The sequence below is a fragment of the Sorex araneus genome, chromosome 4, assembly GCF_027595985.1.
Source record: "Sorex araneus isolate mSorAra2 chromosome 4, mSorAra2.pri, whole genome shotgun sequence".
In the NCBI taxonomy this organism is placed as follows: domain Eukaryota; kingdom Metazoa; phylum Chordata; class Mammalia; order Eulipotyphla; family Soricidae; genus Sorex; species Sorex araneus.
This window is the reverse complement of record NC_073305.1, coordinates 179,009,287-179,024,022: the sequence shown is the minus strand read 5'-3', so window position 1 is coordinate 179,024,022 and position 14,736 is coordinate 179,009,287. Positions and strand designations below refer to the sequence as shown.

The window sequence follows — 14,736 nt, the reverse complement described above, 5'->3', positions numbered from 1 at the left end:
CTGCCCCCCGGACGGTTGAGCCCTGCCAAGCTCAGCAGAGTGGCCTGCTACGCCGTTCCCTTCTACTCATGCAGCACAGGACTCTGGCTGCAGCTTACCCGGCAGGAGAGTCCTAGAAAGCTCCGTTGAGATTAGATCGCAAAATGTTACGAAAGGCCTTAAACTTGTACCTGCAAGTCATGGGAAGCTACGTCAAGAATTTATGAAGGGGAGAGGAGCTTGACCCCCTGACGATAGAGTAGAAAATATAGATTTGGGAGACTTGAAACGGAAGAAGGCAGAGCACTGGCGGTGGGAGTGGAAACTCAGAAGACAATGGGGTCTTAGGCTAGAGCAATGACAAAGGGGTGCTGAGGAGAGTTTGCGAGAGACAAAGGTGTTGATGGGGATGCTCCATGGAGCAGTCAGGCCAAGAGTCAGTCCGTGAGGGTTTCCAAGCATCAGCAGGGAGAGCACTGGATAAGGCACATACCCAGGCCTCAGGAGGAAGGGTGCTCACAGGTCCCCGTTGGCTAGGTGTCACAGAGCATCACCCTTTCCCCCAAACCTGCACACCGCCCCTTCTTCCCTCCTCAGACCTCAGCCAGGCTGCAGCCTGTGTGTACATGTCACCTCCTCCATGCAGCCTTCTCTGTCACATGCCCCAGGAGTTTGGGCGCATGCGTACTACCCACTCCCAGAGCACGCATGCGCCCAAACTCATCCCAAGGCGGTGATGCCTGAGACACCCGGGCCTCTGCAGGGGGCCTTGCTGGCTCCCTGGCGGTCCCGTGGGGCCCCGCGGGGGCCTCACCTCATGTGCCTGATGTGACTCAGGAGCAGGAGGAGCTGGGCCAGGCGGCGGTGCTGCTGCTGCAGGTTCAGGCCGGCTTTGGCCATCAGGTGGATCAAAGTGTCTGTGATCTTGTCCAGGACGCGGTGGATGTGGTCCTTCTCTTCCAGAGACTTCAGGGTGCTGGACAGGAAGGTATAGACCCCTAAGCATGCAGAGAGAAGAAGGGGACATTCAGAGAGGAGGGTTCGAGGAGACCAGGAGTCCATGTGGCACCTGAGCGCCGAGTCCCTGTATCTGTAACCCCTCGTCTTGTCTCTTCCATCCCAACCCAGCAAAGGAGTTCAGGACCGGTTTGATCCAGGCCACGATGTAAACTTCCTCATGACAATGCATGGATGAGAAAGTCAAGTGACTGCCTGCGTATAATGCAACTTCCAGAACTTGCCATCCAGAGTCCCAGAAAGGCACTGTTAGCCTTGGGGTCATAGTGGTGGAAGATGCTACCTTTGCACTGATTCTGACTCCAGCACCAACACAAACATCCATACTGAGCAGGGCCCCACAACACAAGTCACACCATCCCGCTGCGTGAAGAAAGGTGAAGCTCGTATCTCCCTAGGACAGAATTGAGCTGAGAAACAAGCTGAGTGCCGATCCCACAACTACTCATGATAGTGGAACATTCTTGGGGGGCGGGGTGGGGGAAGAGCAGAAAGAGAATCAGAGGACTTTGTCCAGTTGCTTAGGACGTTCTCTGCAGCTTGGTGACAAAACAGATTTGAGGCCTACAGAATCTTTAGCCTCTGGGAAAAGGTTTAGTAAGGTGGGCACAGAGAGGGCTGCAGGAGCCGCTGTTTCTCATGCCAAGGCAGGTTTTCACCCTACTGACGTTTTTTCGGGTAATAGATCCTGCACTCTGGAGCACAGGTAGATTCATGACCCAAGCTAGACCACTCCAGTCTTTGGGTTTCAGACCTGAACTAGGTAATCCACACTAGCTCTAGAATGGAAATTAGGAAACAGAAATTCTAGAACAGAAATCAGGGACAGAAATTCTCTCCTTTGAAGTTGCTGAGCTGGAAAGAAATGAATATGGGGTTCTTAAGGAGCAGTTTCTTAGCAGCAGGGCTCCAAGCCTGACTGTTAGCAAAATGGAATTACACAAGAAGAAAATGAAAGCATGCTATGGTGTGTGAGTTAGTGACTGAGTATGTGTGTGTGTGTGTGTGTGTGTGTGTGTGTGTGTGTGTGTGCATGTGCACAAGTGTAGGGTGCAGTGGGAAAGAAATCCTGCTTGAGTCAAGAGGATCTAGATCTTTCTTTTTTCCTTCAATTTTGAAGGTCCCATTGACAACGTTGTTATGATTGGGTTTCAATCAGACAATGTTCCAACATCCATCCCTTCACCAGTGCATATTTCCCATGAGGAATGGCCCCAGTTTCCCTCCTGCCTGTCCCCCACCCCCACTCTGGCAGCCTGCCTTTATGACAGACACACATGCTTGCTCTCCCTCCCTCCACCTCTGTCTCTGTCTCTGTCTTTATCTCTGTCTCTGTCTCTCTCTCTTTCTCTCTCTCTCTCTCTCTCTCTCTCCTCTCTCTCTTATTTTCCCTTTTGGAACTGTGGTTTGCAATACCATTAATGAAAGGGTATCACGTACATCACTTTACCTCCTTTCAGCACTGTTTTTGTCCAGAGTGATCACTTCCAACGATCATTGTCATTCTTAATTTACAAATTATTTTAGTCACCATGATTTACAAGATTGACATTAGAAGCCTTTCATGCCCAAACCATTCCAGCAACAGACCCTCCACCAAAGTATTAGCTTCCCTCCACCATATCCCAATGCCCCCCCAATCCTATCCCCCACCCACCCTCAAGGGATATGCTTCCTATTACAGACCAGTTCTCAGGTTCTGTTGCTTTTGAACATTTGTTGTTTCTTTCACTATGAACCTTTCTTGCTGGAGTGGGTGGGGGTTGGTCCTTCACATGTGATGAGAAGAAATCCGATTCTTATACCAAAGGGTGAGCTCAGGCCAAGATAAAGAGGTGACAAGTATGATGAGCCAAGGAGGCAGGATGGATCCAGGCTCTCTTGAGAGTCCCAGGATGACTATTCTATCAAGTTAACCCTGCAGAAATCAGCCCTTCCTGCCTCATCCCACAGCCCTGCAGGGAGCAGATGTCACTCTTCTCCAGGGACTGCAGATTTAGGAACCCGGCTCTGCTCCCACCTCTATGCAACCCACGAACACAGTATGGCTATAAATAAAATATGGATTAAATAAAATATAAATAAAGTGTATAGAAAAAATACCCATATTGTATATCTAGCAACAATATATTCATTCGTATTTGTAAATAAGATAACCATGTTTATAAATACACAGATAGAGTATAAATAACAGATGCATAATAAATAACATATCCATGAATATGCTTCTCCTCTTATTGCTCCTGACCTCAGAGGCGCCTTCCAATGCAAGCCCTCCACGTACACCCAACCCTGACTCTGGGTTGGCAGGTGCTGGTGGGTTGCTGCTGGCAGAAGTTCAGGATGGAGAGGGGGCAAATACATCCCGGGCAGAATTCAGATGAAATCATGATTGACAGGCTGGAATGGAAAGTGACGACCATCGGAAACAAATGCAACAACCACAACAACAAACAACGGAACCAGAATGGCCAGTATGTCCACTCCGAGGCCACGGAGGAGGAGAATGTCACTCTGGGTACCCAGAGGCACTCGAGCCAGAGCCAACAGGGCTGGGATGAAAAAGCAGCTGACAAGCAGTGTGACTCGTTAAGAAGAAATCACTGGAAGAATTACTGAAGGGGCTGGCCCACAGGTGCCTGGGTCGGGGGTCAGAGGTCAGGGGTGTCTGGGCTGAGGGCAGCCTCTGCTCAGCCCCGTGGCCCTGCCATTCCCCACCCTCTGTGTCATCACATGCATGCTGGTCTCCCAGAGGTCGGGCTTTGGCTGGCCCTCCCGCAGCCCCGGCCAGGGCCCAGGATGGAGTTCATCCAACTTGGAGGATGTGTTTCCCACCAATTTCCTTCTCTGTTACCACCCAGGAGGATGGCCTCATTCTCCAATAATTCTGCTCTTGTTCAAAGCAATCACTCTGTGTGTGTGTGTGTGTGTGTGTGTGTGTGTGTGTGTGTGTGATCAGCCTCCATGTGTGTGAGACTTGCATGACATTTATTCTTTCTGCTTATGTGCACAGTTTTTCTTGTTTGTTTGTTTGGTTGGTTTGGGGGCCACACCCAGAGATACTCAGGGCTTACTCCTGGCTCTGCACTCAAGAATTACTCCTGGCAGGGCTAGGGGGATCACAGGGGTGCTGGGGATCAAACCCAGGTCAGTCGTGTGCAAGACAAATCCCTTACCCTCTGTACTATCATTCTGGCCCTACTGCTGTGCACAGTTGGAGCCCTTGGGGCTACTGGTTCAGCCATTCTGAGGCCCAGGGTGTGGGTGCACTGTCCACGGGAGCTAAGAAGCCCAACGCTCGGACACTGGGTGGCCTGTCTTCCCTGCTCTGGGTGTGAGGTGCCACGATTCTCTCAAGAGAGAAGGATGGAGCATGGCTTGTCTTCTTCAATCACTTCTAGTGGAGAACTTCCTGTGTGCAGGTACTGTGTTAAGGACCGGGGTTCCGAGCACAAAGTACCCGTGGAAGAAGAGTGTAAGACCCTGACTCTTGCAGTGCAGGACATGTTCTGCAGAACAAAGCTGGGTTTTGGGTCCCGTATTGGCATAAGTCCTGCCTGTCATCGCATCCCTGCCGCCAGATGCTTCCCAGCTCAGCAAGTAGACTCAGAAATGGAAATGCAGTCTCCAGGGCCAGAGAATTAAGTACAGCATGTAAGGCACTGGTGTGGCATGTGGTTGACCTGAGTTTGATCCCTGCCAGGAATGATCCCTGAACACAGCCAGGAATAAGCTCTTTTGAGCACAGTTGAGCAAAAAACAATTAAAAAAAAAAAGTCAATCTCAGAGAGATGCCAATAATTGACAATAGTTGCCATCATGTTTTGGGGTCTTTGTGGTGAAACATGGCCTAGGTTGGCAGCACCGCCCCCCCAGAGCCACGACAACAAATCCAAACCCCTAAAGTCTGTTGGGTGCTCCCACAGCAGCTAGAAAGGAGGTCTGGTAACTTCCAGACCCCAAATGATCGCTGCCACCCTAGATGGCCACACGGAGCCGGTGATCAGACATGAAGGGCCTTCAAAAATAGTCTTGCAAACAAGACTGGCTCTTGCAACTCCTGAAGCTGCTCCAAATCCCGAGCATGGAACAAAAATCTGTATGTCATGATCCAGCCTTGAAGCCCTGCTGGAGAATTGGAGTTTCTGTTTCTGGATTCCTGTAGTCAACATGGGGAGAGGAAGGAAGAGTCTGTGGAAGAAATCTGGTGGTGGACACGATCAGGTCGTGAACCTACCTGGGCACCCTCTAAATGGGATCTCAATTAAGTTTCTCTCTTGCCTTGTTTTTCTTGCTGACTTGATCCTGCGTGTGCGTGCTCTCTCTCTGTCTCTGTCTCTCCGTCTCTTTGTCTCTGTCTCTCTATCTCTCTCTTTCTATCTCTTTCTGTCTCTCTCTTTCTCTATGTCTCTGTCTCTCTGTCTCTCTGTCTGTGTCTCTCTGTGTCTCTATTTCTCTCTGTCTTTCTTCCTCTGTCTCTCTATCTCTCTTTCTCTGTCTCTCTCTGTCTCTCTCCCCTCTTCACTCTATTTCTACTTGGACATGTTCTTCCTTCTTCCTTTTTGTTCTCCACCCCTCCTCACATTGCCAGATGACGGAGTTTTCAGCAGCTGGAAGAACACCGACACAAACACGCCAGCATGCCTGTGCATTTGGCAGTGTCTCCACTGGCCAGCACACAGACACACACACACACACACACACACACACACACACTTGACGGGGTCCAGATGGCAGCACCCTCCTATGAGGGGTCCCAGCACGCCCAGCCTTTGGCCTCCTAGGGGAGGTTCATCTATTTCTGGAGAAAAGAGAGACACCAGCCAGATGCAGGACAAAATTTTCATGCGAAGTCACATTTCTCTCCCTCTCCTTTTGCAACAGCAAGAATGGGACAGAACTGCCAGGGAGAAGCCCTTGGGCTGTGGCCTCTTGATCAGAAAAGAAAAGGGCCAGAGGGAGTGGAGAAGGACCCAAAGCAAGAGATAGCAGAGGAAACACCCCCAGCCGGCAGCTGCGAGAGGTCTGAACCAGAGTGCTGCCACTCAGCTGCAATCAAAAGTAGTTTCTCTCGCAGACCCAGGATGAATGGGCAGCCGGGCTGTGCCGGGTTTCTGTGGATGCTGAGTCTGTGACCAAAGAGCCGGGCAGCCCAGAACTGCCTTCAAGGCCAAGCCTTCAGCTTCCTCTCTGACCCGTGACTCCCCTGATGGGCCTCTGCATGGCCCCATGTCTGTGCAGCTTGTGGTTCTAAAGCCACAAAGCAAAGGGGTCACGGGATAGCCTGAGCCTGCTGGCCAGTCCCCAAGGGTGGAGGAGATATTTGTGAATATCTCCCAAACCAATCCTATTGCCTGTTGTTCTTCACAAGTTGCAGTGAAGAGCTTTGAACACCTTTTACAGGGCTGAAGACAAACGGTCCTGAAGACAAGCTGGCTAGGGAGAGGAGGGCTTAGCTGGGGTACGTTTTCTCATGTTAACTAAGTAATTGCTTCACTCCGTGCCTCCTGCCACTCAACTGTATGCGTTAGTGGACACCATTTCAGTGCAGCAGATAGACACGAGGCAACAGAGGTCACACACATAGGAGAGCGAGGTCTCTGATAAACAGAAGAAGCATCAGCTTGTGACTGAGAAGACAATGGAAGAGTATGTCACTTCTCTGGTGTGTCATTTTAATAACGAGCCATGATAAGAAATCTCTTTTGTCAAAAGTCCAATATAAAAGCTACTCAGGGGTTCTTTGCGTTTTTGCAATGATATTTTCTCCAGAGGTTTCCCACATACCTCTCAACTGCCTCTGATATACATGTTTTTGCTTCATATTCCAATTCATCATATCTTCTTTCATGCTTAGCCAAAAGATATGATCTCCTAGACTTTATTACAATGAGATATTTATTTTTATTTGCTTACTATATCACTTAGGCAATTTCTTATCCTGCCTCATACCAAAGAAAACATTTATTAAGAAACCCAGCTCATCTGAAAAATTATTATACTTCCCTTTCCCTAAGTAGATAGTCTTCTGTTTTTTTCTTGACACATCATTACTAATTCAATGGAATTTCTTTTTCTCTTGTCACATATAAGTAAGTTTGGGGTTACTTTCTGGTTTTTATGTCCAGGAGTTATCCACCTCTTATCCTAATTAGCTTTTGATTGAGGTACCAGAATTTATAATCATATTAAAGTTGTTGTCGTTTGGTTGTTTTTGTTTTGGGACTACCACCAGAGGTGTTTGGGGTTTATTCCCGGCTTTTTGCCCCAGTATTACTCTTGGTGATGTTGAAGGCAAGTGTCCTACCCACTGTTCTATCCCTATGACCCTGAAGTTACTGTTTTCTAGTTACAGAGCTATGATACCAATTCCTCCACCCATGGTCAAGATCCCTCCTCCGATGTTTCACAATCCCTCAGTCCCCTTAGTTTGTATTTTAGGGCTTGTGAGCATTGGGGATTGTTTACTCCCTCTTTTTTTTTGTTTGTTTCTTTATACTTAGCATGTATGCAGGGTCATCTGGTATTTGTCTTTTGCTTTCTGACTCATTTAGGATGACACACTCTATTTCAGCCACATTGCAGCAAATTGCCACATTTCATTCATACTAATAACTGAATAGGTTTCCATTGTGTGTATATATCTATTTATATATGTGTATATATCTATTTATATATGTGTATATATCTATCTATAGATATATACACATATATTGAAGCTGTAATATTCAAAACCATAAACTTAGGTCTGGCACAAAGACCGACTCTTAGAACACTGGAACAGAATAGAGAGACCAGATTTAAACCCTCAAATTATGAATATTTACTGTCACTGTCACTGTCCTCCTGTTGCTCATCAATTTGCTCGAGCGGGCACCAGTAACGTCTCCATTGTGAGACTTGTTACTGTTTTTGGCATATTGAATATGCCACAGGGAGCTTGCCAGGCTCTCCCGTGTGGGCAAGATACTCTCGGTAGCTTGCCGGGCTCTTCGAGAGGGGCAGAGGAATGGAACCCAGGTCGGCTAAGTGCAAGGCAAACACCCTACCCACTGTGCTATCGCTGATAAATAATTTATGATATTAGTTAGGATACATAATTTAACTAAGTGCATGATGTGGAGCTAGAAGAGCTATCTCAACAAATGGTGCTGAAAAAACTGGCAAGGACACACAAAAGCATGAAATTAGACCCTTTGTCTCACACCACACACAGAGGTCAATTCAACATGGATTGAAGACCTTGATATCAACCTTGTTTCTTTAAATTGCACAGAAAAGCATAGCTACCCACCCTCCCCACCCTTAAGGGGGCTCTTACAAGGCTTTGGATGAGTCTTTATTGGCAAAGGAAACAAAAGCAGAACTACACAAATGGGACTAGGTAAAACTAAAAAATTTCTGCATTGCAAAGGAAATAAGGCCTAAAATAAAGACACACTTCTGATTGAGAAAAATATTTCACACTGTACATAAGATAAAGAGACAATATCAAGCTATATAAATCACTCTGAATGTTCACAACAGAAATTAAAACATCATAGCACAGCGGGCAGGGCATTTGTCTTGCACACGGACGACCCGGTTTGATTCCTCCGTCCCTCTAGGAGAGCCCAGCAAGCTACCGAGAGTATCCGGCCCAAACGGCAGAGCCTTGCAAGTTACCCGTGACGTATTCGATATGCCAAAAACAGTAACAACAAGTCTCACAATGAGACGTTACTGGTGTCCGCTCGAGCAAATTGATGAACAATGGGATGACAGTGCTACAGTGCTACAGTGCTATCATTACCAGCAAAACATGGAGAGAAAAGATGAACAGACACTTGTACTTTTTGATAGTTCTCTATTTCATGGACCCAGGAAGAATGAGGAGTAAGTGTGTTTTAGTTGTTATTGTTTTGTCTTATTTTATGATCCCAGGTACCAAACCCAGGACCTCACACACAGGACATCCTACCATGAGCCCCATCTCCAATGCCTCACATCTTCTCTCCAGACGTTATAAATGCCTGGAAACGTTGCACCACTGTAGCACTGTATTATGTTTTCTACTCTGCTCAAACCTGGGTATCTCCATTAAAAGTCATATTATTTTATCTCAAATGAGTTAACTATCACTTGTCCTTTGTATGAGATCTAGGAAATTGCAGTGATCTGAGAGGGACTTGCTCAACGGAGCCCCACTGGTGATTCTTAGCCTTGTTCAACACATAGACCCCAGGGCACTATACTGACTGGCTCTGCAGTGCCCACTAACATGGAAAAATACTTTGTATTCCTTGGGAGATCATGTGTTGCCAGGAATTGGACCCAGAAGCATCTCCCAGCTCCCTGCATGGATTACTTTTTAAAAAAACTATGTGTATATACTATCTTTTACTCCATTAGAAAAGTCAAAAATATATACATTTTTCACATGATGTACTTTTTACCAGCTATTCTAAAAGAAGGGAGCTTTGATACTTATTTTATAAAATTCCTCAATGATGCACCTGATGCACAGGGAGAATTATGAGTGTTTCCCACAGTTTTATTATTACTATAGTATAATTACTGATTGAATATTTAATATAAGATCTTGAGAACACGAGTTGTATGTTCTAGGAAAAGCACTTTGCCATGATGACAAATCTGCTTTGAAGATGTTTTCTCCGTGTGTTTCCTGGCCCAGTTGAGATCTCCGTGCATGTGTTCTGTTTCTGGCTGGGCTGGTTCAGAAGGAAAATGGACTCTTAGTGTGATCATGGACTACCCAAGTGCAGCGTGAGACTGAGATGAATTTCTGAGTCGCTGCAGGCAAGAGAGCCCTGGCCTAACCTGCCAGTGTACCCAGAACATAGTAAACAAGAAACAAACCTGCGTTTGAATCATGACCGTTTTGGCTATTGACTTGGTTCCTCGACTAATTCAAGATGAAATATCTTATATCTTAGGTCAAGTATCTTATATGTTAAGAAATGAATAAAGAAATATATTGGTATAGAGACAGATAGGTGAAACAAAGGGATGTTTTATATACCTCCTTTAGTCGTTGCCATTTTCAATACATGGGGAGAGGCGTTTGGGCCACACCCACCAGAGTGCTCCTGGTACTGTGCTCTGGGGTCATGCTTGGCAGTGCCTGGGATTGAACCAGGGCCAGCCCTATGTCAGGAAATCCCTTTAACCCTTGAACTCTCTCTGGGGTCCAAATTTTCTGACATTTCTAAGGCCACAGGTTTCACAGTTTAGCTAGGTATAATTTCTGTTCCCAGATGCCAATGTTGTCATCTTTTAAAATGGAAAACAATGGTTGGTCCTAGAAACATGTCATCATGTCCCCTCATGCTCTTCATTCTTTTTGAATGGTAGCACTGCACTGTAGCACTGTTGTCCCATTGTTCATCGATTTGCTCGAGCAGGCACCAGTAATGTCTCCATTGTGAGACTTGTTGTTACTGTTTATGGCATCTTGAATATGCCATGGGTAGCTTGCCAGGCTCTGCCATGTGGGCAGGATATTCTCAGTAGCTTGCCTGGGCTCTCTGAGAGGGATGGAGGAATCAAACCTGGGTTGGCCGCATGCAAGGCAAATGCCCTACCTGCTGTGCTATTGCTCCAGTCCAGCAAAACAATGTAAAATCCATTTAAAACACTGACAGGTCTCCAGACTGGTGCTGTGGCTAAGCAAAAGCACTAGAGCTTTGCTTGTGTAATACCAGGCCCAAAGCAGGTGTCTCCCCACCCCATCCTCCACGCCCCCCTCCCCCCCACACACCTGCCAAATAACTATTAGATGAAAAGCAGGATGGAAACAAGTTTCAGTCAAGACAAGAAGAAAAGAAAATGTAGAATTATCTTCAGACAGACTTACTGAGCACCTACTGCATTCAGTGCACTATGCTAGATGTTAGGAGGGCACTGAGGAAAACAATCTGAGTTGCTGTGCACTTACACCTCATGTTCAAGCAAAGGAGGAAAGAATGGTAACATACTTAATAGCAACATACCTGGAAATAACATACTTCAAGGACCCAACCTAGGAGCTTTAATAGTTGTGAGTCAAATACAGAGCTCACAGTGTTACTAAAATTTTAAAGAGGCTGCTCTTTCCCAGGTAGGACTCAACTTCTTATTTCATACACTGGACAAAAACACATAGTTCTTACCAATAGCTGTCCAAAGGTAAGACATGTCTATTCTCCTACAGATGTAATTATTATTTTTGGGTTTTGGTCCATAACCAGTAATGCTCAGGGGGTGGCTCTGTACTCAACAATTATTTCTGTCAGTGCTCAGGGGACCATGTGAGATGGTGGGGATTGATCCTGAGTCTGATTGTTAGCAAGGCAAGTGCTCTACTCATTAAACCATCTCTTCAATCCCTGATGTGTACTTATTGATTTGAATAGCAAAGGACTTGTTCATCATCCAATTCTTGATCAAATATTTGCTGTTATACTGTCTTTGTAAGATTACACACTCATCTGCATCTTCTTCTAAGTTCTCTTTCAGAGTGAGAGGAATTGGAGATTATCGGAACATGACATGGAAAAATGGTGGTCATTTGGCATCACTAAATACCATGGGTGGCTTCTTGGCACAGATGACTAGAGCTCACACACTAATGATTCAGTGACATTCATCATATTAGTATATTTTGTAGTTGCATCTAAGAGATGTGTGAGAAGGTGATTAGTTGGTATAGCAACATAGTTGAGCTGACTCAAAAGATAAATCTCTTCATAATAAAATATGAGCTTTTCCAAACAATAAATGAAGCAGTAGCCATGCATCTCACTTTTCCATGCGGAGTCACTGTTTTTGAAATAGCCTTATAGAAAAGTCATGATGCACTTGTTATTTTATTTTTGCTTAGGAGTTTAAGTTTATGACTTATATCCACAGCATATTAATAAGCAACCAGTGCTCTGATTCTCTTATCCCTCGGTTACTACCACCTGGAGGGCAAGAAGACATTCTGATGAGACTCTATAGGATAGTATAACCCATATATGACAGAAAGCTTGAGGAATTTGTTCCTTTTCCCAGAAAAGCAGGCCTACCTAGATTAATCTATTCTTTTAGATCTCATTTCTTTTCTTGCTTGGCATTTCAACAAAGCAACAACCCAGAGTAGGAAACAACCAGCTCTTGTTCTTTGGGGCAGACATAGTTTTCTGAGATGATCACAACACTCTCTCCCCTCCAAAATGAATCTCTCCAACTTGATCTTGTGATCTTATCTGATAAAGGTACCATCATTTTCCTTCCTGGAGTATGGGCAAACCTATAACTTGCATATAATCAACAGAATGGGATGGATGTGTCCTCTATGGCTTCCTAAGGGATGTCAGAAGTTCATACAGTTTCTGTTTATAATATGGAACAATCTCTCAGCTACCCTGTAAGAGATATGGTGATCAAGCTACACGGAAGCCCAAACTATGTGGTGAGTCTACAGATAGCAAGCAGCCCGGGTGTTCATGCCCCAACTATAGGCTCCTCCACCTATTGTCACACGTCTTGGTGACATCGCTAGAAGACTCAAGCCCACTACTTCCATGTCACCTCTTTACTGAGAAGTTTCCCTCATCAGGACCTCAGACTTGATGGAGAAGAGACCAGCCCTTTCCCGTGGCCTATTTCAGTTTATGTCCCAAACTAGCAAAGTTCTGGCCTTTCTTTCTTTCTTAGCCATTTAGTGTTGGCATAGTGTATACCATTTATTGATCAGTAGAGAGCAGACATCCCCAGACATGACAATAAGACACTGGAAGGAGAAAATGACCCATAACAGGTGTTGGGAGGCCAACTCCAGATCTAGTGAATCCTGAAGTGAAATGGCATTTCATCACACCAGGAATTCCTTTGCCTACCCTGAGTAGTAGACCTTGAGCTGCAGATTTGTTAATGTGACAGCAAGGATATAAGTTCATCCTATGGACACTGTGTACCGTTAACAACTTTGATAGGAGGTCTGTTCCTCTAACCACCAATCGCCTGATTATTAAAACACGTGACTCTTGGGGGCTGGAGCAATAGCACAGCAGGGAGGGTATCTGCCTTGCACATGGCTGACCTAGGTTCAATTCCCAGCATCCGACATGGTCCCCTGAGTATCACCAGGAGTAATTCCTGAGTGCCTGAGTCAGGAGTAATCCCTGAGCATCGCCGGGTGTGACCCATAAAACAAACAAACAAACAAAAATTAAAACATGTGACTCTTCCCCTGTCTGTCAACCTCACAGAACTCCTCTCCTAAATTAATCACCTTGAATTTCTCCCGGCAGTAACCCTCCCTGAGAAATAGACTTGGTAAAGATCTGCCTCAAGGAGAGTTTCATGTTGAACAACACGTCTGTTTTGATTTATTTTTATTAAGTGCCTGTAAATCTTAGGACAGAATGTGTTCTTTGCTTTGGCCTAGCATAGAAAATATAGAGCCAACATAGGGGCCTGCTCCTAGAATTATACAGACACACATCTGGGTGCTAAGCTGACTCCTGGACTGATGATATCTTCATAATAGTTTCCAGTTTTTTCAGATTGTAGCAATTGTGGGTTTACCCCTTTACATCACAGGAAACTTAATAAGCTTTGCCAATCCTCTTGGAATAGAAATTCCTTGGGAATGGACAGTGTATAAATAAAATAATGAAGAAGGCGGTCTGTTCTCTTTCATCAGACCCATCATCACCATTCATCTGAGGAAAAAATAAAGTTTGTTATTCATCTGACTTAACCTCAGATCCCAAACTATGACATTTTAAGAGAATATGTAAATGACCAAAAGGCACCTGTTAGTGTCATCCTGAACTGAATCAAAATCCTGTGATGTTCTTTGACCCAGCAATACCACTGCTCAGAATATATCCCAGAGAAGCTAAAAAGTATAGTCGAAATGACATCTGCACTTATATGTTCATTGCAGCACTGTTTAAAATAGCCAGAATCTGGAAAAAACCCGAGTGCCCTAGAACAGATGACTGGTTGAAGAAACTCTGGTACATCTATACAATGGAATACTATGCAGCTGTTAGAAAGAATGAGGTCATGACGTTTGCATATAAGTGGATCGGCATGGAAAGTATCATGCTAAGTGAAATGAGTCAGAAAGAGAGACAGGCATGGAAAGATTGCACTCATTTGTGGAATATAGAATAACAGAGTAGGAGACTAACACCCAAGAATAGAAGAATAGTGGAAATAAGTACCAGGAGGTTGACTCCATGGCTTGGAAGCTGGCCTCACATTCTGGGGAGAGGGCAACTCAGAGAAGGGATCACCAAGTATAATGCGGTTGGAGGCCATGCGGGGGAAGGGTGATGCGGGCTGAATGTGGTCTAGAGACTGAACACAGTGGCCATTCAACACCTCTATTTCGAACCACAACACCTAATGAGAGAGAGAACAAAAGGAAATGCCCTGCCACAGTGGCAGGGTGGGGTGGGGGGAGATGGGATTGGGGAGGGTAGGAGGGATGTTGGGTGTACCGGTGGTGGAGAATGGGCACTGGTGAAGGGATGGGTTCTCAAACTTTGTATGGGGAAAACATGAGCACAAAAATGTATAAATCTGTAACTGTACCCTCATGGTGATTCACTAATTAAAAATAAATAAATTAAAAAAAAATCCTGTGATGTTCAGTGCTGGAAACTCATGATAGAGGCTATGCTTTCTTGGTTCTGATTTGCATGTTTATTTCCAGAGCCATAAAGTTTCAGAAATCTTTTCCCCTTCTTCCAAGATTGAAAA

At 45.4% G+C, this 14,736-nt stretch overlaps 1 protein-coding gene across 2 annotated transcripts in view; it reads right to left on the bottom strand.

Annotated features, from left to right (window-relative positions):
- ESR1 (estrogen receptor 1) overlaps positions 1-14,736 on the bottom strand; it is a 279,658-nt gene that overhangs the window by 6,105 nt on the left and 258,817 nt on the right. For both annotated transcript variants that reach the window (XM_004601103.2, XM_055136027.1), the window contains exon 8: positions 794-977. In XM_004601103.2, the coding sequence (XP_004601160.1) occupies positions 794-977 (184 nt within the window). The remainder of the gene's footprint in view (positions 1-793; positions 978-14,736) is intronic.